Consider the following 22251-nt stretch of genomic DNA (forward strand, 5'->3'; position numbering starts at 1 on the left):
CTGCAGTGACTGCAGCAAGGGACTACTCTGCAGCTTTTACAGTTACCCAATGTAACCTTTAGATACTGCAAGTTTTGTAAAAAGTGAATAAAGTCTTACAAAAGTTATCATGCCCACCACAGACGAACACATCCCACATATCCCTTTATCTAACCTGCAGTCAGACACACACACCTCCCTAGGGACCATTAAAAGTGTCCATGTGGATGCCTTTGGGTACACTGGCCTTGATTAAGTGACCTTTTGGCCATTCACAGGTTATTCCAAGACTGAAAGCATGCCGAGGTGTCATTGCAACCTTTCTGCTTCCTGTCTCTGGCATTCTTCGTTGTTTAGGAGCCCTTTAAAACACAGAACAGCTCTGTGTCCCCCGTGGTGGGATGGAGGCGTGGAGAAAAATGGGTCTCTGTTTCTGATTAGACTGCAGCCCAACAACACTCATTTCCCCAGGGGAGAGAAACAGGATGCTAATAGTAGCTTGCTTCTTGTAGTTGATTCTTAGTCATTTCTACAAACCTCTGGCTGCAGACAGGCGTCACAGCCAATCTGCTGAAGTCTTCCCTAGCAGCATGGCCCTGAAAACAGAACCAAAGCTAATTGTCATTACTGTGGTTCACCACATCTGCAGTTTTGATTTAACTGGCTTTGCTGACGTATGTTCTGTATTATTAGTTAGGTATTACATGTTATCTTGAGGTTGATAATTCATACAGTTTCATTTGTGGGGATGATGAGTGAGCAACTTTGATGCCGCAGAATAGATGACTTTGCCATTTGCTGTCTCCATGGCTAAGATGGTTTTTCCATTCAGGTTTGGTTCTCAGTAAAGCAGAACCTGCTTTTACCATCTAGGGCTTAGACTCCACTGAGCAAACTAGTAGCCAGGTTAAGTCATTTGCAAGCCTTGAGTGAAGTCATGTGTAGTGACTGTGGGGAGCTATTTCCTATCTTAATAGGTGAGACAGAAGAATGTCCGGAGTACGCTTTTCAGCAGAGAAAGTAAACCACAAGTGCAGTACACAGATCCACCTTAAGATGAATCTGCTGGCTTATATGGCAAGTTATGCAATTTCTGGACAACTGGATTGTTTAGCACACCAGTTTTTTATTCTTAGATGGTGTTTTTACCTGAGAAGCAACAAAATATGCTTTTCAAACCAGAGTCTTCATGAAATGAGGAAGTTTTGTTGACTCCTAAGTGCATAATTGTGCTTGTAAGATTACTCAACATGTGAAAGAAATGTTGTAAATATCTATTTAGAAAATGTGATTAGGAGGACAATTATGTATTTATCTTTCCCAGACATGAGGTTTCTCCTTCTAGCCAAGCCTTGAATGTTTAGGTGGACGCAGAATCATCCAGGAGTGACATGGGTGCTTTTGGGTTCTTTAAGCTGCAGTGTGTTGGAGTCTCGCTGAAACATTGTCCTCTCCTTCAGTGTTGATGTCACTTTTTTTGCTCACTGTAATGGACGTCTTCTCTTCAGCCAACAAACTGTGACAATCTTATCTTATCTAATAAGCATCATGTAAAATAAGCATCATGTAAACAAGCATGAACCCAGCCGCTGAGGAGTGCTGAAAACGAATGACACTTGCCTGTTGTATTAAATGAGTTTGATGATACATTTTCTTCCTCAGCACCTATAAATACTTAGCTAGGAACAGCCACCCAGTGTGCTATCTGTAGAGAAATACATGTTATCTTATCTCGGTGGTCAGTGACACAGCCCTATTTATTTACTCCACTAACTGGATGTCCTTATCATGTGCCCCCATGGCATGAGAAATGCTCACTGGCCCATGACCCTGGGTTTAAATAAACATAATGTGGTCCCGTGTGTTCAGGGATCTAGTTCTTCTCTGCTTTTTCCCACCTATACTGGTCATGCTTCTGTGTGGCCATAGCAACCTGTCAATATACTTATCTCAGATTATTTTTCTGGCACAGTACTAATAGTCTGAGTATAAATTTGTTTCTGAATATTTGAAAGCAATCATGCGTCAGTTGGCCAACTCGCATGGGACAATTGTATAATACAAATACAGAGTATGAACTGAATGAATATTTGGCATCTAGGCTCTAATTAAGCCCTGCATATTCATTATGTGCATTGTTTTGCACCAGGAGGACGAGAAGAGGAAGAAGAACTGTAGAAGTCTGTTAGTGTTATTCATTTCGCGCATAGGCCTGACTCATGAACACACAGAACCAATGTACATATGCATTAGTGAGGAGTTGTCAACAGGTAGCTCAAGGGCTCCTCGGCTGTGCCCAGGAAGTGACCTGTTTACGCTTCTAACATGGTTTAGGCGATTATGAAATAGTATTTTTGGTTGAAATGCCCATCCCTAATAGATGCTTGTTCCATGTTTTAACATAACAGGAAATCCCATGCAGAGACCGCTCTACTGTATGCTGAAATCCATCCTTATCCCTGCTGCGTAAGCTGATTTTTCTGCAAGCCTGTTGCACCTGCCTGTGTAACACAATGTGCATAAAGTTCAACTAATACCTTGAAGATACATGTTGCCGAGCTTTCCTCTGAGGTTTTACATTCTTGGTGTTCAGACAGACAAGATGGCAATAAAAGTAAATGGTTTGCTTTGTTGTGTTTCATGTGGGTCATCTTCAGGGTCAGTTTGGTTGTCTTAATTCATATAAAGTATTGCAAGTTTTGGTCTCTGTATAAAATGAAAGAACCTGAGTAATGAGATACGTTTGATCATAAAACCAAACATATGACATCCTCATAAAACACATTTATCCCTTAAAATGTTCTTGTATTTGACTTAAATCATCTCGTAGGTCCGAATACTCCAAAAGTCACTTTATAGGTTGTTGTTGTTGTAAGTGAATATAAAAAAGTAATCCGATGGAATCAGGGCTGAATTTGTTTCCTCGGGCATATTCTGATGTTTGTTAAGTCCTGCTGAGGATTAGTGTGCAGTACATTCATGTAACACGCATTAGTACTTTGTTCAATAGTTCCGAGTTTTAATAACATTGTACCATAATAGCACTTTGGTCTAAACCGGTTTAAAAGTTCAGGCTTCATATCCTTTAGCCCCAAAAACTCTGCTCTACACAAACAACCAGGAAGCACAAAAGTAGAAAAAGATAAGCTGACATAAGTGTGTGGTTTCTGTACTGCAAAATGTAGCAACATGTAAGCACTCTGCTTGCCCTTTTATCCTTACATGAGGGATACAGCTCTATTTGTAAAATCTGTAACAAAGTGGTTCTCCTCAACAGGTGATGTTCCCAGCCACAGTGCGCAAAGAAGATTCCCTTTGGAGGGGAACCCTCTGCTCCAGGGGCCGGGCGGCGGACACCCCAACGTCTCCGATGATGTTTTCAGATTAAGCCTTGCCAAGGGTGTGTCCATGTCTCTTCCATCCTCCCCTCTCCTGCCACGTCAGTCCTACATGATGCCCTTACGCCCGAGCAAGAGATCACCAGGTACTGTTCGTGACTATATATCAGCATTTTTATATGATTTCTTAATCTAGGAGCGTCCATATAGCCATTTATTTTCTTTCTTTTTTCAATTGTTGACAATAAAGAGAAAGCATGTGCAGCAGCTCAAAGAAAAGTTTTGCACTCAGCATCTTTTTTTTGTGCATTTTCTGTTGGATTTATCACGCCGGTTCTGGCCTTGTCTATAGATGGAGAGGAGCCCAAATAGATAATGAGCAACGTTGGTGAGAGTAGTTACTGTATATGTTGTCAAGATATCAAATGAAACGCTCCCCACACTTTATTCTCACAAACCTTTATGTTGTTGCTATTTTGCTTTTGTGTACATACTCTAACAAACAAATGCTTCTTTTCTGTACCAAACCTATGTGCTGCATTTTGGGTTTGTACATTATATCAGTCTCATGGTGGGGGCTTCATTTGTCTCTATGGGCTTCCTGTAAAAATTCCATTCCTGTCTACCTCTAGGTCCTTTTGTAGGATTGTTGAACATCTGATAGTGCTCTAGGAATGTTGGTCCATCTCAACTTTTAAACACTACTGCATCACTTAGGTTATACAGGAGAGAATGGGATGAAGTAATAATGATAGCATCAGCGTCAGTTAAGCTGTGAGCTCAGAGTGCTTACAGAGGGCTGAGGTTGTCACTTCATCCTTGTATTTGATCACCCTGCTCAGATGTAGAGGTCTCTCCAACTACACCGAGTGTTTACTCTACTCTGGCTGGTAATGGGCGTGTGTTTACACTGGATCTTATTGTCAGTCCTCCCCGGCTCCTTCTATCCACCATGTTGAGAATGTTCTTGTCAGCAGCTGTGGGGTGCTTCAAAGCAGGGGACACCTTTTGTAGCTGAACTTGTCTCAACCTGAGTCTTTGTTTTCTGGAGACTTGGCAAAGAGGAGAGAAATCCTTTAAGTGGTCAAGGTGGCCCCACTCACATGTGGCACTCATCTGTGGGCTATCTAGCCTTTGTTTGGAGTGGTTACAGCTTTGGTCTGTTAAGTGTAAAGATGAGCTGGTGGAAAGGGGGTAGTATAGTTTAATCCTTTCGCAAACTTGTGTTGTTCAAGTTCACATCTCTTACATAATTCTCCTTTATCTGTTCAACTCCATTTTTAAGACTTAGGTTAAAGTCAATCAAGATTTCTAATATAAAATACAACATTTAAATTTGAACTGATACAGGTCGGGATGATTTTTTTCTTTGTTTTTCTTATAAATGATGGATTTGAAGTCGTTATATTGAACAGTACACTACGCAAATGGGAGGTCATTATTTAGTTGCTCAATTATGTCTAATTCATAGTTTATAAAAATAAATAAAACTAAGGCAAATACAGCTTATAATAGCCAAGTAGATGTTCATGTGCTTGCCCCCACTCAAGTTAAACACATCTTTCTCTATAGTTCTTTAGGCGATACAGGATTTGTGATGACCCATCAGAGACAGTGTCGATGAAATGTACATTTACAGACATGAAGAGAGAAGAGGCTCGGTTTGTCAAGGTGAAAAGGGCCCTGGGGACACGGGAAGCAGAACACTCATTAATGGCATATCCCCCCTTGGGGTGCTCTCAGGCATGGGAAAAAATGGACTGACTAGATAGGATATCATGGAGGACAACCAGGATAGAGAGGGTTGGGGGGATGGTTTGTAGGCTTTTCTCCACTGTCCTCACAGGTAACTGTAAAAAGCCGCCGGGGGAGACTTCACACCTCCAGTTAATAAACACAAACTGCAGGAAATGTCTCAGCTCTGCGACGAAAACAACATGGGTCATAATGTGGCATTTTCTCATCATGCTGAGCCACAGAAACAACAAAGCAGTGTAAGACACATCTCTGTTTAAATGAATGAGAGACAATATATTGCAGTTATGTACAGGGATTTGAGATACAGTTACAACATACTGCATACAATTTACTCAAGTTTGCGAAAAAGATAAAGTGGATTAGTGTTTTTTCTTAATTCATACTACACTGGTGTATTCCTTCATACAGTATATCCATCATCTCATCCATTTAATCATCGATTTTATTCCTCTTCCCATCCCGCCGCCCCTGATGTCTTTGAGGGGGGAAGTGGTTTCACAGATTCTGAAAGCATTTTGTTGCTCGGTTGGTTTCATTTCCTGACACAATAATCTATCGCAGTTAGGCTCATACTTAGGGGGTTGTTCTTTTCCTGCAAACTTCACAGGGGACAACAGAGAAACATTGAGTTAATTAGGAGTGTGTCGGATGCCTGAGCCGCAAAGTCCTGGTGGCGTTGAGTGCCACAGCTTTGATCAGCTAAGCCCAGAGTTTAACCATGAAACACTGCACCCTGACATGTGTTGAGCAGCACCTAGGCTTTATAGTCTTAATAGTTTACAGGCCCCCTAAAGGCCCAGGGAGCGATGTTTACTGCAAGAATGTTGCCTGAATGAACCCATCTTTCTCCAGCCCTGGGCAGTTCAAAGATCAGGAATTGGAAAACTTGAACCCCAATCTTTAGTGTGTAGAATAAACTTGATGACACAGGGAATTAGATTTTCTTTTTGAGGCTACAAACTCCCTGCTCTCTACCTCTGACAGCCTCCTGGGTATCTACACAGTGACCTCCTCTGGTTGCAATACGTTACTGTGCCTTCAGAAGATTAAAAGCATCTGTTGCTTTCAAGGTTGCCCTGTTTTCTTGAGTTGCATGTGTGTAAAAGATGACACTTTTGCATCTGTGGAACGAACTCTTCTGAAAAGCTCACATATCCACAACTATACACCCACAAAATATATAAAACCGCCTTGCATCCTGTGAAACATGAGGTGCTGAGCACAGAGGTGATTCTGCCAAAGTATGCATAATAGATGTATGACCTTTCTGTAGTCATGAGACAGAACTGTTGGCCACATGCTCTGCCTCCCTGCCAGCCTGCACGAGGATCATAAAACAGCAATTCATATTGATTTATGGCTGTCATGGGCTGTGTATCATTTTAATTGCTTTATCTGGAATCCGGCCATGGGGGGGGATTTTCTCTGGTCGGCTGTTGTGTATATTAAAATTAGTTGAGTGGATTTTTCTTTGATGGCAGCTCTTGCTTTCGGTGGTTCAGAGGCTGATTAAATCATCTATCAGTGAAGCAGGTCTGCGATGCAGCACCAGAGAGCACAGTTCACCGTGCTGACATGTGACATCTCCCTATCAAAGGAAATGTTTTGTCTGTCATTCAGGCAGTGTAGGTGACCCTGCAGGTGCTAATCAGGATACAATGCTGCTTTTTTTGGGTCACTTACAAATAATATGCCTTCTTGATCTGCAGCTGAAACAACCCCATAGTTTTTAACTTTTTAACAGGCGACCACATTCATCCATTTTTTGTTGAGGCCATAAAGTACTTTAGTGAAAAGTGTGTTCTGAGTTTCTTTTTTCTTAATTTATAAACTTAATAAGAGGACATTAATAAGGTAAGAGGGTATTAACACCGCAGACCTCATAAAAACGATACAGAATGTCATTTGATGGAACACTTGAGAATCTCAAAATTAATTTGTGTGTTTTTACTGAGTCTTCGTAATTACAGAGCAGTCATTAACAGCAATTACAAGTTCAAGGATCGTGTCTTATTTATATATTTATTTTTCTTACAAATGTGGGCCATTATTATAGACACACATTTGAAAGGGGCAGGTCAGAGAGTGTGTCTTCTTAAACTGAAACCACCACGTCTAACAGTGACTTGTTAGACTAAATAATTTTCTACCAAAAACAGTTATCCATTTAACTTTTTGAAATTATATACTTTGAATTCAATATTTGTATTCAATATTTTACTTACTAGATGTTTGCCCATTTAAACATCCACAAACATGTTTCCCTCTCCTACTTTGGCAGATGAGTGCAATTTATTGTGCAGTTCTGTCAAGGGTTTAGAAAATCTCTTCAAAGCCAGTTGTATCCCTTTGAGGTGAGCTCTCCTGAAGTCAACTCTGGGGTATTGAGAGTTAGCAGACAGCCCTTAGGGAATATTGATGCCGTTCTGAAGGCCGAGTGGCAAAAGACCTTGTGATGCTGCAAGACTCCTTTGAAAGGCTTCTCTGATGAGCACCCAGTATAAAGTTCTCCTTCTGCAGTCTGTGTGCAGAGTCAGTATGCTGCTCATTTGATAAATGAGTGTGTCATACCTGATTTTAAATGGTCAGAGAAAGGAAAAATGATGTCTTACTCAACCTTGCTTGAGATGTTGCTACCTTTTAAAAATGTACGACCATGTGCACAGTGGAGACTTAATACATAATTCATACCAGCTTGTGAAGCAGCATGTGTGAGATTAGTCATGACTATTAAACATGTAGTATTTTAAAAAGATTACCACTCTCTCTCTGTGGTTCGGTGCAGGAATTGCATTAACCAGAATAGGATAATGGCAGGCCATGAAAAGGAATGAATCATAAATTAGAATTTGTATTTTAAGCTAACAAAGCAGCAGGCCTTATAAAAGACTACTTTGTTAGTGTTTTAGCAATGACAATGGCAGAAAGATTGAAAAATTGGTACAGCAATTAACAAGGCTAAGTAAATTTCATTCTCTCCATAAGGCGTTCAACACTTATCACTGGTAACTGATTTTCACTTGCAGTACTCCGAATACCAGGCTAATGTATTCATGTACTTTTGTGTTGAAGAATGACATTTTGGAACATAAAGAGGGTTGTTGTGAGATGGCTTTCATTTCCTTTGCTGCACAAAGAGTGCACACTGTCTTATTGAAAAGTTGAAATGTGAAGAAGTCAGAGTCCAACTTGAAGAATGCTGGGAAAACTCCTTGATCACTTCCTATAACCATGAACAACCCTCTCTTTCACTGGCTTTGACATTGTAAGTTTTCGGTCATAGGTATTCCACTGTTTGGTATGTGTGTGTTCATGTGCTTGCTGATTGATAGCTTGCTGGTCATGGATTGCTGAATCTCACAGTGAATACTGGTGAGTCCTCTGCAGTCACAACTCGCCTGGCTGCTTTACCCTAGGGACACTGTTCTTCTCTGTTTTTCCTCTGTTAACCATTTCCTCCTTTTGTTTGTTTGCTTTTCCTCTCGTGTATTGAGCATAGATACATATTTAGACATATATTTAGTGTACCTTGAAGGTGACATTTTCCATGCTCTATTTACAATAATGGAAACATTTCTGCTGCAACTAAAACTAGAAAATAGTTTTCATGCGAACTGCATACGGAAGGTTCTTGAAGGTTCCCTCAGTTCAAATTGAGTCGGCATATATTACATGGCTGCTAAACATTGAATAATAGCAAAATATATAAAACCAAAAATAATGAAGTACCAAACTACCCATAACACCCCATTGTCTTTCTTTGTCAGTGATAAATACATATATAGTGCATGAGAATAGATCAACTTTCTGGATTGTCATCTATCTGTGTTTAAAGTGTGAACACGTCATGTCTGTCCCTCTCTCATTGTCCTTCAAGGGTCATACATCTGACACTTCCATTTCTGCGACCTTTTCATGCCTGTTATAAACTGCAATTGTTCATTCGTCAGTGCTTCCATCAAGAAGGGCAGAGCGGTAATGGCACCCTGTTAAATCATGAGATTAGATTTTGGATGGAAAAGAAACCCCTGTGTACTTGGTCTGTCACGAGCCGATGCTCAGACATTAGAGTCTTTTTGAAGGACCTTTTGCATCTCCCCTGTATTATCAGCCCTCAGATGTTGCCTAAAATTACCCTTGATAGCCAGCCACATGTTTGTTATTTGTGGATCCTGTGTTCCTCATGGCACTTTGTGTAAACCCAATCAGACTTTAGGCATATGGCTTTAATTACTCAAACTATGCCCAGTTGTTTTTAGATGAAATGCACTCAACAGAATATATTTGGCAGTGCACTACTTGCCAAGACATTTACCTGAACTTACGTGTGTCTCACACACAGCTCTCCCTGTCTCTGTAGTTCCACTCTAATTGGAGCCGTGTGACTTCTGGTTAATAGGTTGTGCCTGACCATCCGCAGATGAATGGAGGTTTTCAGGAGAGACTCTTTGGCTTTGTCTGCTAAGTAACAGGCTAAGATGGATAGCTTTTGTAGATGCTTCCTGGATCAGCCTCCTTCAGCCTTACTCTCCGAATAGTCTCTAACACCTCACATGTGTAAGAAATCCCATCGTCCCATTATAATGCTTTAAAACGGCACCAATCATCTAATTTAAATCTGTTTTTTACCACACACTATGACTTCCGCCTCCTGCTCCTCTGACGGAGGAATGCATTTTGCTTTGGGCTTTAACTTTGAGTTATTTGATTGGCCTCATATCTTCACTTCTGCTAACAAGTGAGAAAGCTGGCAGTTGCAGAAGCTCTTCTCAGGAATCAAAAGCACCGTTCCCCACTATGCATTTCAAGTTGAATATCCATAGATGGCACTGTGCGTCAAGCTGACTGACTCTCATGCTTGGTTCGTTGCACTGACACTTCCAGATAAATTCCCCCTCACATGGTTGCTGCTGTAACCCCCCTCTTTCCCCCTCACCTCCACTCTTACTATCTGTGGCCAAGATCGCAGCGGTGGTTTAAGAATTTCTTCCATCCGACTCAGAGGGGGCTTTCTGAAGGTGGGAGGGACTTGTTATCAAATGTTGTAATAGGAAATGGTTATCTCTGCTTTCCCATCTAATAGTTATGTTATGACTGGGGTTATACGTACAGACATCTGGATAACTGGAGTCTGGAGGAAAATTGGATTTAGTTACAGTAGGTCAAGTTTGGAGTATCACAGAGGACTGGCGCTCAGGGAGTTATGCCTTTTCTTTTCTCCATGGATTTATGGATCTTAGCAATACTTTATTCAGGGGATAATTTGCGCAGTTTCATTTGTTTTTATGAGTCTGGATCTGGCGACTTGAAATGATAACAGCTTCTCCGAGATGTTTGTTTCATGGCTTGGTATTTAGTCTAGTGTCTTTGCTGGATCTGCTGCATTTACAAACAATTATACTGTGACTCTAAGGAAAAGTTTCTCCATTTAGGTCAGATTAAAAGGCAGTTTGTACAACATATGTTCTAAACAACATGGGCTAACCGTTTTGCACTGACAAAGATTGAAATGTTGCCAAATGTCTCTAGTGGGGTGAGTATCTCAGTCGTTCATCTTATAGTTCGGCACAGTGAGCAAGCCTTCTCGGTAGAGCTGTGGGATTTTTCTAATTCAGTCACGGTGAGAGCAGCAGGAACAGAGCAGCAAGTTAACCTCAACTCCTCACTAAAGACAAAGACAGTCCTCAGCAGGACTGTACCACTGTCCCAGATACATCATCTGACTTAAAGCAGGACACATGGACCTTAAACATCGTAATGCATATCTTCAGGTACACTTTCAACGGACTGCTCCAAGACTCTTTTGTCTTTTTAACTGATTCCCAAAAGTACGTGTTTGTGTTTAAACACTCATTTTTACAGTTCAGTAAGAGGCTAATTGTTGTGGTTTCCTGCTGTAGTTTACATTCCCAGAGCTGACTAGCAGTGTTTAACTGGGAGTCTCCAGCCATGCAGAGAATATTCTTGGTTGTCAGACAGACCAGAGCTGCTATCAGCGCAGGGAGCTGTCTGAGAGAGTGTGTGTCCGAGTTTGTGTGTGTGTGAATGAGTTTTATCTGAGCTACAGAGTGCAGCCAAGCCTGTCCAACTAAGACACCACCGCCTCTCATCTCTAGTCCCATCTGGAACACGTTAATCCAGCGAGAACTCTCTTTCTCTCCCTCTCTGTTTCTCTCGTTCTCTCCTCTTTTGCATTTCTTTGCCTCTCTCTCCCTTTCCTCGCTCTGATTCTCCCTGTATCTTCCGTTCGTGCTACCAGGTCCAATCAGGAAGCCCAAATATGTGGAGAGTCCTCGTGTTCCTTCTGATGCCATCGTTTCAGCGCTGAGGAAGGTGGCCGATAACAAGGAGTCCTCGCACCATGGTGAGTTTTGCTTTTGTTTCATTTGTATAAGTCTCTGTTTTTGTTTCGGAATTGGGAACAGTCAGACTTTATAATGAGGAACATACATGTTGTCAGGAATACACAACTTTGCCGTTATGCTGTGATTAGTCTTCATAGCTGTTTGTGTGTTTTGTTTTTATAAAGAATAACATTGTTATATCCACAAGGGTCAGGTATAGGTCTCTGTAAATCAGAGGTAGCATCACTTCATGCATGAGCGATCCATGTAAGTATCAGTGCGTTTGGGCAGTGTTCCTTCATGTAACCTCTTATACAAACACACAATAGTGCAGTGTTTATTTTAAAGTGTGTGTTTAGATTACAGAGGAGTCAGGTTTCCTCTGTGTGGGGACACATTGTCTGACCAGAGCACTGGATCTGTTTCATGGGAATGTATTGAGGACAAAAGCTTAAATGTCTCAGTAATTGCTCGTGTGTGTTTCTACGTTTCTGTGAGGTGTTATTGCTGCCTATCCTCTCCTCCTGGGTTGGGCGTTGTGTGTTTGTGTGTGTAGGGGCAACGTTCCACCAAGTGCTCTGTTTTGGTTTCCAGTAGAGCAAGGCGGGCTCAAATTCTTCTCGCTGGTTTAAGTGGAGTTGTAAGATGCGTTATCTTTAGCAGAGGGCAACACAGAAATTGTGCATGGCTCACATACACAGACAGTAGTAACCCAGCGCAGGCTAGTCACTGTTGACTGTTGCATACCAAGGCACGAGGGTGTGTCTGACATTCAGCTGGCACACAGGAATGCTTCGGCTCAGAGCGGGCTACCGGCACATAGCGGACGCAAGATAAATGTTATCTCATAACAGCTGTGGCACTGGCACTTTTAGTAAGCTCATTTTACAAGCTGTATATTTAAAAAGACTTTGTTTGGATAAATTAATAGAAAAGTATAGAGAGAATCTATAGCTGTTTTTAAATATACCTACGTTGCAAACATCACCCCTCTCCCTCTGCTCTCCATCACTCAGCTCACTATACCCTTTATAATTCTCTTTTACAGAACTGAGAACCCCCTCCATAAACAATCACATCTACATGCTGGTGCTTCCAAAGAAAACAGTCTTTCCTTCCAAAATGCTGTATCCAGTTCTCTTTCTGCATCAATAGTTTTCATCTCGTGTAACTACAACACAGTGCTCTCTCTTCTCTAATTTCATTTACGGCTAAAATTAGTCTTCAGGAGATATAACAGTCCTTACTATCTCACAAGTATGTGACAGAACCTCTGACCAAGTCCTCTGGAGAATATTTCTCCTACCACAAACTGCAGGGTACCATCAAGCTGCTCCAGTCTCAAACAAAGAGAGTACACATGAAAGAGCTAAGGTTATAAATTGAATATTGCATAATGTTATTTGTTCTGCTCTCCTCCTGATGGTAGAGATAACAGTGATCTGGTCAATTTATGGGGAATATAAATCGACATTGCAGTCTCTAGGACAGTTTATATTCAGCCTATTATAGAACCTTTTTATGCTCATTGCACTGTTAAGACAAGCCAGTCTCTCCTTAAACAACTCCAGGCATTTTAAGACATTTGAGTTTATTTAGTGACCTGATGGTGACTTGTAGCCATGTTCTCAAATGTGCCTCAGCTCTAGCACAACTGAAGATATAACCAACCTGTTCTTTAGGATTAAACTGCTACTTATTAAATTAATGTAAGATGCTAGGCCATGACAAACTATCTACCTGCTTCCCACAGCCTCTATTAGCAGGTAAAATAAGTTCACTACTGAGAAATAAGCCAACTTACTTAACTAATTATGTACAATTAGGGCGCTGTATACATTTTAGACTAATGATGGCTCATTGTGATACCCCAGCTGTTGTAGGACAGGGTTGTAGGCCCTGTGCACAGCTGACAGGCTGTTGAGCACAGCTACCCGTGCTATGTTTCTTCATTTTTTTCTCTCCAGTGTCGACACATTCACACATAGACAATTTGCATTTCTTTTGAAGTGTCATCGTGCAGTGTAGCGCATGTGACAAGGAGGTTTCCAGTGTTCTTTTGTCAATAAAGAAAGCAAATTTCAGTCAAGAGTTGTCGTGAGACATTATGAGATGGTTGTTTGACATGTTAGCTTTTGTAACGAGGTCGGCACGGAATGTTGATGCTGTGCCGGAAGAATCTGAGACGGAAAAACCCATTGGAAGTCTTGCAGTATGAGCACTGTGACATTTAAATAAAGTGAGTTGTAAAGGGACTTCTTGTTGGGGGTTGTGCATCTCTCTTGGATGTCCACGCTTCACAGTTGTTGCATCTTGAGTGCAACTGAGGCCTTTGTGATATTTTAGGCAATGCACACCCCAATCCAGGGAACGTTATTTTAAATATCTTTATGCATTATAATTTTTGTGTGTGTATGTGTATATTTTTGGGTCATCCTCAGTTTGCATTTGGAGTATAGGTGTATTCATTGGGTTTTTTTCTTTTTAGTTTAACTGTTGGCTTTCCAGAGCACTCTGTAGTGGAAAAGCAGGAAGGGCTGTAGGCTAAGATAGGAAGTGTGTTTGACTTACAGAGGAGTCATATATCTGTTTGAGGCAGGATAGAATTCCCACAGCAAGCGTGTGACTGCAATATGTATGTTTATTGTGTGTACATTCATGTGTGTGTGTGTGTGTGTGTGTGTGTGTGTGTGTGTGTGTGTGTGTGTGTGTGTGTGTGTGTGTGTGTGTGTGTGTGTGTGTGTGTGTGTGTGTGTGTGTGTGTGTGTGTGTGTGTGTGTGTGTGCGTGCATGAGTACATTTGACACAGGCGGCCAGCAGTCTGCCTGTCAAAACTGGTTCAGCTGTCTCAGAGCCCTGTCTCCGTCAATCAAGACTGAACCTCAGGTCCTGTCCTCTCCCACCATTCTGCCTCTCTCTTAAACACCCCCACATGCCAAAACTCCAGTGAGACCCGGCTCCCAGCACTTGGCACCTGTTATTTCGTGTGCTGATTAACTTATCAGTGCTGACATGAGTGCCAAGCTTATACTGTTAAGTATTCTGTGAATTTACACCACTTCAAACATCTGACTGTGGTATTGCTTTCACTTCTCTGATGTCACTGTTCGAGAAGTAATCTGATCAGCTTCTGTACAATGTGTCACTTGTTCACTTTTGGAGAGAATGTCATCCCTTTGCTATTCATTGGTCTTTTGTTATTACTGTTGGGAGATAAGAGTAAACAATTAATCAATCAATCAAAGTTTATTTATATTGCCCAATATCACAAATTTGACATTTGTCTCAGTGGACTTGTACAGAATATGAATATGAATATGAATACGACACCATCTGTCCTTGGACCCTCACATCGGACAAGGAAACACTTCCTAAGAAACCCCGTAGTGAATGGGGGAAAATGGAAGAAACCTTGGGGAGAGCAACAGAGCTGAGATCCCTCCCTCAGGACGGACAGACGTGCAATAGATGTCATGTTTAAATTTACATTTATAAATGAAGCCATATCAAGCTGTCAAGTGTGTCATTTTGGCACAACATAAGGCTAAACACAGGCCCAGACGTGGAATTATGCAGTGCATCTGGCTGTGTGTGAATTGGGGGAATGCAAATCAATCTTTTTTAATGTTGTTTAAAAAGTCTCATACAAAATAATGCTCTGATGGAAGGCCTACAGGCCACCGCTGGGGTCATGGTTATCCGCATGGAAGGAATGTTTGGTGACACTGGGGACTTTTTTTTGCCCACATTTTGAATTGGCCATTCATACAATGATGCAGATAATATCAGATTATTCTTGTTGCCCTGTTATGATACTGAATAGGGACACGAAGACAAAGGGTTGTGAGTAAGATATTCCACTGAAGAATACAAGGAAAAAGATGCAATATGCATGAAACATTTTTACGAACTTGCTGTATTTTGTACCTTTTATTAAAACTCATGCCTCATTGTATAATCAAGACCCATTGTTAACAGCTTATATAACTTATGACGATAAGCAGAGACTTTGAAGCAGCATAGATGAATGGGTTTTGATTTTCATTTAGCTGTAACAGTCTCATCACTCTATGGCATATCAGGTTCAGGGTTGATTTTCCTTTTTTGATTTGCTGCTCAAGATTGAAACATTGAATGCTTTTTTCTTTTCTTTTCTTTAATAAGGAATGTTCATAATTCTGTACTATTTGAATCACTGCATGAAAAAGCTTTATCTCTATTGATCAAAAGGTTAATGAAATACCAACTGGATCTACCTTTTAGAATGACAATAATAACAGCCAGAGTCTTGCTGAGATGTCAGTCAAAATTTTGATTACTTTACCCTTGCCATCACTACCCTCAGAACATTATTTTTACACACACATGACCCTCCATATGTGCTTGCATCAAAGGACATACGTGGTTCTAACTGGAGAATTTGCAATGAGAGTGCTGAATGTGCTTCAGGGGGGCACGTCACCTCATACCTCTGAACTTAAATGGGGTAGCAGGATGCATGTTCTCATCGAGGGTTCATTAACAGGCTTCACTGTTGTGGTAATGAAACTCCAGCTGCTAATGAGCACCGGCTGGATTGTTTTCTTGGCAGGAAGAGAGCCAAGACAGCTCTGTGGAGCCGGTGTGTTCCTGGCGTTCCCCTCCTCTTCCATCCTTCTGCTCCTCCTCTTTCCGTCTTTATTTCTTCCGTACATGCACCACACGGCTGCTATTTCACACCTGCTCATAAAGTTCCTCCGGCAGCAGATAATGATGTTGTTTTCTTTTTGCCTTCCTTTGCTGTACAGTTACTGGAATAACCAAAAGTGGTTCCAGGTACATCTCTAGTTTTTCCATATCTCCAGGGTAGTGTTAGACGTCGAAGAATCACCAGCTAGACTGTATAGCTGGTTATCAGGTAGTTGTTTACTTTATCACACCATTCAATCCACAAATTATTTTCATTTATGAATGCTGAAAGTGATGTCACATTTAAGTTTAAAACCAGTGTTGCTCTCAGAGATAAAGTCAAGGTCCATTGGAATAGGATCAATTATAAACTTGGTTGAATTACAGTAGTTAATGAGAAACATTAGAGCAATGGTGCTGATGGTTTCATCATTCCTGCATTGTATTTTATCCACTGCAGGTCAACAACTTTTCCAAGCCTATTTACCTTCTTATTGAATCAATACATTGTGGAAGACAGCCTTGGTCGAAAGCCAACCTATTGCTCAACTTTCAATTTGCAGAGCTTTACTGGTCTGTCTCTCCTAACTGCTCTAAGTTATTTCATCACGCTTTTAATGAGGACTGTATTTGTGTAAAGGCTAGTTATGCATCAGGTTAGCAAAACACTTCTGCAGAGTTTATAAAAGAGTTGTCACAAATTGCATTTCCTTGTTCATAATAACTGTAATCCAGGGACCCTGTACATTATTTATTTTCACTAATTACTAGTAACGCATTGAAGCCTTTATAGATAATAAAGCTTATATGTCATCTTGTCACTTGAGTTTTGAATGAAAACCATTTAAATTAAATTCACAAATGTTGCAGTGGTTTGCAATAGTGCTTACTAATGATGATGCTCCACTGTTCCTGTGACATTTTCTAACCATGAAAACAATCTTTAAATTTCGCAATTAGGATTTTTTACCAGTGGTATGTATTGGGTTGAACATTTTCAGTTAGGAATCTAAACTTCCTTCTGGACAAACAACTTTGTGGTGACTCTACACACATCTTTGGCATTTCTGTCCTGCAACATCTTAGCTAATTATTGACTCAAAAACACTGATACTGATATACAGTATATCTGTAAAACAAAGAAAGAGTGTACACACTTGCTTGTGTGACTAACCTAATCTCTGAACACTGTGGGGAAACCAGCAGGTATGGCTTTTTTTCAGCCTCCCGCCAGGTTATCTTGAGAGACAGTTAGACCACTTGCAGGCAGAAGGGCCCACTGCTGATAAGATTTTAAATCAAGAAACCATAGCAGCCCTCTTTCATGATGACTGCTTGAGGAACTGATAAACCCCACATTGACCTCTGTCTTTGCTCCTTCTTTTTTGCGTTTTCTTATTTGGTATTGAATGGATTCGAAAGTCTTTGCCCATTGTGTGATGAAGTTATCAATTATACATGGGACACACAAATGTGGTTCTGGATCTTGGGAGGAATTCTGTTTTATTATGCGTCTCATATTGAAAATTGTTATGACAGAGGAACTAGAGAATATTATCCAGGGACACCGTTTCGACACTAGGATATGGGGGGATGGTGTTGTGATTTATGATTGTGCTTGGTACCATGCCACCAGTTTAAAATGTGAATGTCATCTTATATTATTGTGGTATTTAAAAATGTTCTTCTCTACATGCTGAAAGACACTTTCATTATGACTTAAAGCTAATTGATAAACACACTCAATACTGCCAAGCAACTATTCTCATTAGTGACGGGGTTAAGACCAGGCAAACAAAACAGTTGAATGAGCAGCAGTCATCACATTCATATTGACAATGTCATATTGAAGTCAATGGCTGCTCAATAAAGCTTTTGATGCGATCAGTAGGAGTGGTGACTCAAAGAATAGAGGCAGACACTGAAATGTAGACGGATTTGATCAACAACCATGTTGGAAAATTCTGGCAGAAAAGCAAAAAAGAAGCTTTTGTCGTTCCTTCAATACCACAGCTGGACCTCAATGGGATAATACACTTTAAGGGGCCCCTTTAACAACCAAAAGATGAGACTGGACAATGCATGAGACTCAGATTGTTTTCAGTAGCTTTCAGGAATACAAATGAACATAAACAATAATTAGGTGTTCCATTATTCCCCTTACTTGAGCCAGATTTACCTAATTTTGTTGAGCTTGTCATGTTTACAGTGATAAAGAGGTATTTCACTGTCACTGCTGTCCATAGATGGGAAAATTGTATGATGAATAGGCGAAGATAAAATTCATAAAATAACCAGATTAACCTTTAAGCTTTAATAGACAATAGCCCTGTTGTTTCATGTGTACCAACAGAGTGAATAGTGAGTCACACAGTCCCAATCCATTCAGAAGGGGTTGACAAGCTAAAGCCAAAGAGATGTAACTCATAAAGCCGCAGTTCAACCACAAGCTTAACACACATTTCTCCACTTACTGCATCTAGTTGTTTTTTTTAATTATCTATAAATGCACAAACAAAGACACTGTGAAATATGGTGCACTTTCAAAGGGAAAGTTTGGTATCTAGCAGTGACTGCAGTTTTACTGAAAAATCTCATTTGTGTTGTTGGTACAGTGTATTGATTTGCAGGGAGACCACTGGCTCAAGAATGTGTTATGGATGTGGCCCATGAGCCTCAGTTTGGGTGCTATGTGCGTCACATGTGTCAGCCTGCTGTCTGTTGTGTATTTATGTCAGATGCCTAGAGGTTTGTCACAGCCTGAGCTCAGTTACAGAGCTACCGACTGAACCTCGGAGTCAGGTAGGTTTAAGTGGTTATAAAGAACCAATGATGAACACAGAACTGTGTAGAAACACTCAATCAACACGTGGGATTTGTTTCTACTGTACATGGTATTATATTAAAGCAAGATCAGGTACACATACACATTTATTTAATTGATTATAAGTAGCTAAAGGTTTCAACCATGTTGCTCTTTCCTATATTTATATTTCCCTTAACATCAAGTTGACGGCGTTAAAGTCTCACGCTCGTTTTTATTCTTCGCAATTCCATAATGTTTGTGCTTTTAGGACATACCATGCCTTTGACAAACCCAAACAAATTAAATAACACAGCTGTATTTTATTGTACAGTAGCCATAAATGTGAGAAGGGCGAGGTTGCGCCTTTAAAAAAAACTGGGATCTGTTCCCAGTATCTGCACCTGTCTACTAAAAGTTGATGCTTCATGCAATTTGCTGTTGTGTTCAAATTACTATTGACTCGAAAACATGACCCAACACATCTGTCCACGGCTAAAAAACCCCAACTTTTTTAACCTTTTTACCTTATGATGTTACATAAAAGTGATTTAAGTTAGAGTTGCTCACAAGTTCTTAAACCTTTTTAATCAGAACTTCTGAACAATAAACTGTAATGCAAGGCCACTCAACCATCAACACTGAACGCTTGCATTCAAAACATTTATCAAAGCCACAAAAATGACATTCTTTATGAAAATGTGTGTGTGATGCGGTGGATGAGAAATGCCAATTGAATAGTTACAGCACTCTTTAAGGCTTAAGAGGATGTGTGTTTTAATCCAGTGACCCTGAGCTGTAACATTTTCTGTATTTAGGCTTCAGCATTGTCTTTGCACCACTGATCCTTAAAGTCTCCTCTCAAGCATATACATGTGCAGGTTCTCATTCGCTGTAAAGAACTGATTTTAATGCATGGTCCTTTTTACCGCACTGTATTTGGAATTGAGAAAAGATGATGCAAATACAGTATTCATAAGTATAATGTTCACATTCAGTACTACACAGTGAAAAGCTTGATTTTTCTTGTTCACTTTAAAACCTTTAGGCCTATTTTTCTGATTGCTATGTTTCCTTGAGGGCTTATAACATTTACAGTTTCTCTAAATGAAAAGAAAGTGCTTCTCTTGTAGGCGTTGCAAATCGTCCAAAGCTGTTGCCAACATAAAACATATATTGACATTAGAAACCAGGCAACCCAGTGAGCAAATGTGTCAAAGGGTAACATAAATATGCAGAACTATGTGCTGGTCAGACATTCCTACAGTACAAGTATCTTGTCGAACCCACTTTCTGCTTGTTGAAGATTTGAGCACATGACTTACATGTGCAATGCCATAATGGCTTATACTGTTTGTACAGAAGCCTTTCATGACACATGCTGGCTCTATTTATTTTTCCTTCGCAGACTGCACTTAAAGTTAGAGTAGACTAGTTTCATGCATTTTTAATCATGACCATGATCAGTTGTTTGATGAATTAGTTCTCAGCCCCTGTACAATCTGCTCTCTTTATCCAATGATTAGACATGCATTGTATTTCCGTGTATTGTATACAAGATTGCTTATTTTCAATGATAAGACACCAGTCCAGGTTGAAATAGCTAGTACTGGTGTAATCAGTGCAGAATAAAGCTAAAATGAACACTGTGATACGGTGGTTCTGCTGCTTTATTCAGTAGTGTTTATGCTCCCTTTGCAAGCCAAGTGAGTTTTGCTGCAGGTGAACTTGAACCCAATTCTGTTTCTGACTACAGCAACAATGGCATTCACCTTGTGTGGGACAATATGCCTTTGTCAGTTAAAGATTTTTCCCTTGAAGCATGTGATTTTGACATACCAGGGCTGAAACGAATCTTCGAAATAAATGCTCCTTGTGAAAGTTGATGCTCTTGCTAGAAGCGGCCATTACAATACATAATCTGTTTTGTGTGTGTGTGTGTGTGTGTGTGTGTGTGTGTGTGTGTGTGTGTGTGTGTGTGTGTGTGTGTGTGTGTGTGTGTGTGTGTGTGTGTGTGTGTGTGTGTGTGTGTGTGTGTGTGTGTGTGTGTGTGTGTGTGTGTGTGTGTGTGTGTGTGTGTGTGTGTGTGTGTGTGTGTGTGTGTGGCTTCATTTGTTTGTATTTAATCAGATTGACTACCATCATTATTAATAACTGTGGATGAAAGGGGGTAAAGGATAAAATGAAGGAGAGAGAGGAGGGAAAGGTGCTGACAGAGAGCTGTATAATAAGCTTTTGTACCTTGGACATTTGCCCCAACCCCCCTATTTCTCTCTCTCTCTCTCTCTCTCTCTCTCTCTCTCTCTCTCTCTGTTAGTTTTTATGTCGTTCTGTTAACTCTCAGGGAATGACTCTTCTTTAATTAATAAGCCACATCCAGCAACGCATAAATCATCTTATTTTTCCACAGTGTTCTAACAATATGCAAAAAAAAAAAAAAACAATATGTAGAAGCAGAAAACAGATAGTGGTCTTTGTCTTGTTGATGGCACCCCAACCTTGAAATTTCTATCTAAACAAAGTGAGATAGCCCATGTCCACTCGTTAATATTCAGAGGCTCCATGAGTGAGATCTGTAAACAACCAGAAAGCCCTGGATTTGGCACTGGGGGCTTTGCAGGACACACACACACACACACACACACACACACACACACACACACACACACACACACACACACACACACACACACACACACACACACACACCATAGCCCCCCCCTTACTTTCTCTCTTTTTCTCTCACTACTTTGCGCTTCATTCCCCCTCCTGTCCGATCTGCACCACATCAGCAGCAGCTGGAGAGAGCAGCATAGCCTTTCAGAGCAGAGCCGAGGAGGGCAGGGCAAGCAGAGTGGCCCAGTGTGGCCCATCCAGTGGAGAGAGGGAATCTGCCCGCTAACGTTGAGCACTTCTCCCCCTCTCTTTCTCTCCCCTCTCTCTAGAGCTGCAAGCAGAGAAACAAGCAAGCTCCTCCTCCCCTGCCACTCAGGAACTGATGACAAGGCTGGGCTTTTTACTAGGAGAAGGGATCCCGGGTACGGCACGCATACCTATGGACGACAAGAATGAAAAGAAGGTATTTCAATTTCCCCCTCCCCTCCAACTCCCTCCCTCTTCCACAAGCAGCTGCTGCCACTGCTGCAGCACACAGATAGAGAGATAGAGGAGAGAGAGGAGGAGGGAGTTGTGACAGTGTAACAGAAGAATGGATTTTTTTGTTGCAGCTTGATTCATTTTTCCCCCCCCTGTGCATTATCTTTGAGGATGAGGATTTAAGAGGCACCTCTGGAAAATACTTTTCTTTTTGCACTACAAAGAACGGTAACTGTCAAACTGTTTTTGTTTGAGATATTAAAGA

At 40.8% G+C, this 22251-nt stretch overlaps 1 protein-coding gene across 1 annotated transcript in view; it reads left to right on the top strand.

Moving 5' to 3' along the window:
- Positions 1-22251, top strand: part of tanc1b (tetratricopeptide repeat, ankyrin repeat and coiled-coil containing 1b) — an 86393-nt gene that overhangs the window by 23400 nt on the left and 40742 nt on the right. Inside the window, 3 exon segments of the mRNA XM_063888326.1 lie at positions 3257-3463; positions 11335-11439; positions 21836-21969. Of these exon segments, the coding sequence (XP_063744396.1) occupies positions 3257-3463; positions 11335-11439; positions 21836-21969 (446 nt within the window).

Source organism: Eleginops maclovinus, chromosome 7 (genome assembly GCF_036324505.1).
Source record: "Eleginops maclovinus isolate JMC-PN-2008 ecotype Puerto Natales chromosome 7, JC_Emac_rtc_rv5, whole genome shotgun sequence".
Lineage (NCBI taxonomy): Eukaryota > Metazoa > Chordata > Actinopteri > Perciformes > Eleginopidae > Eleginops > Eleginops maclovinus.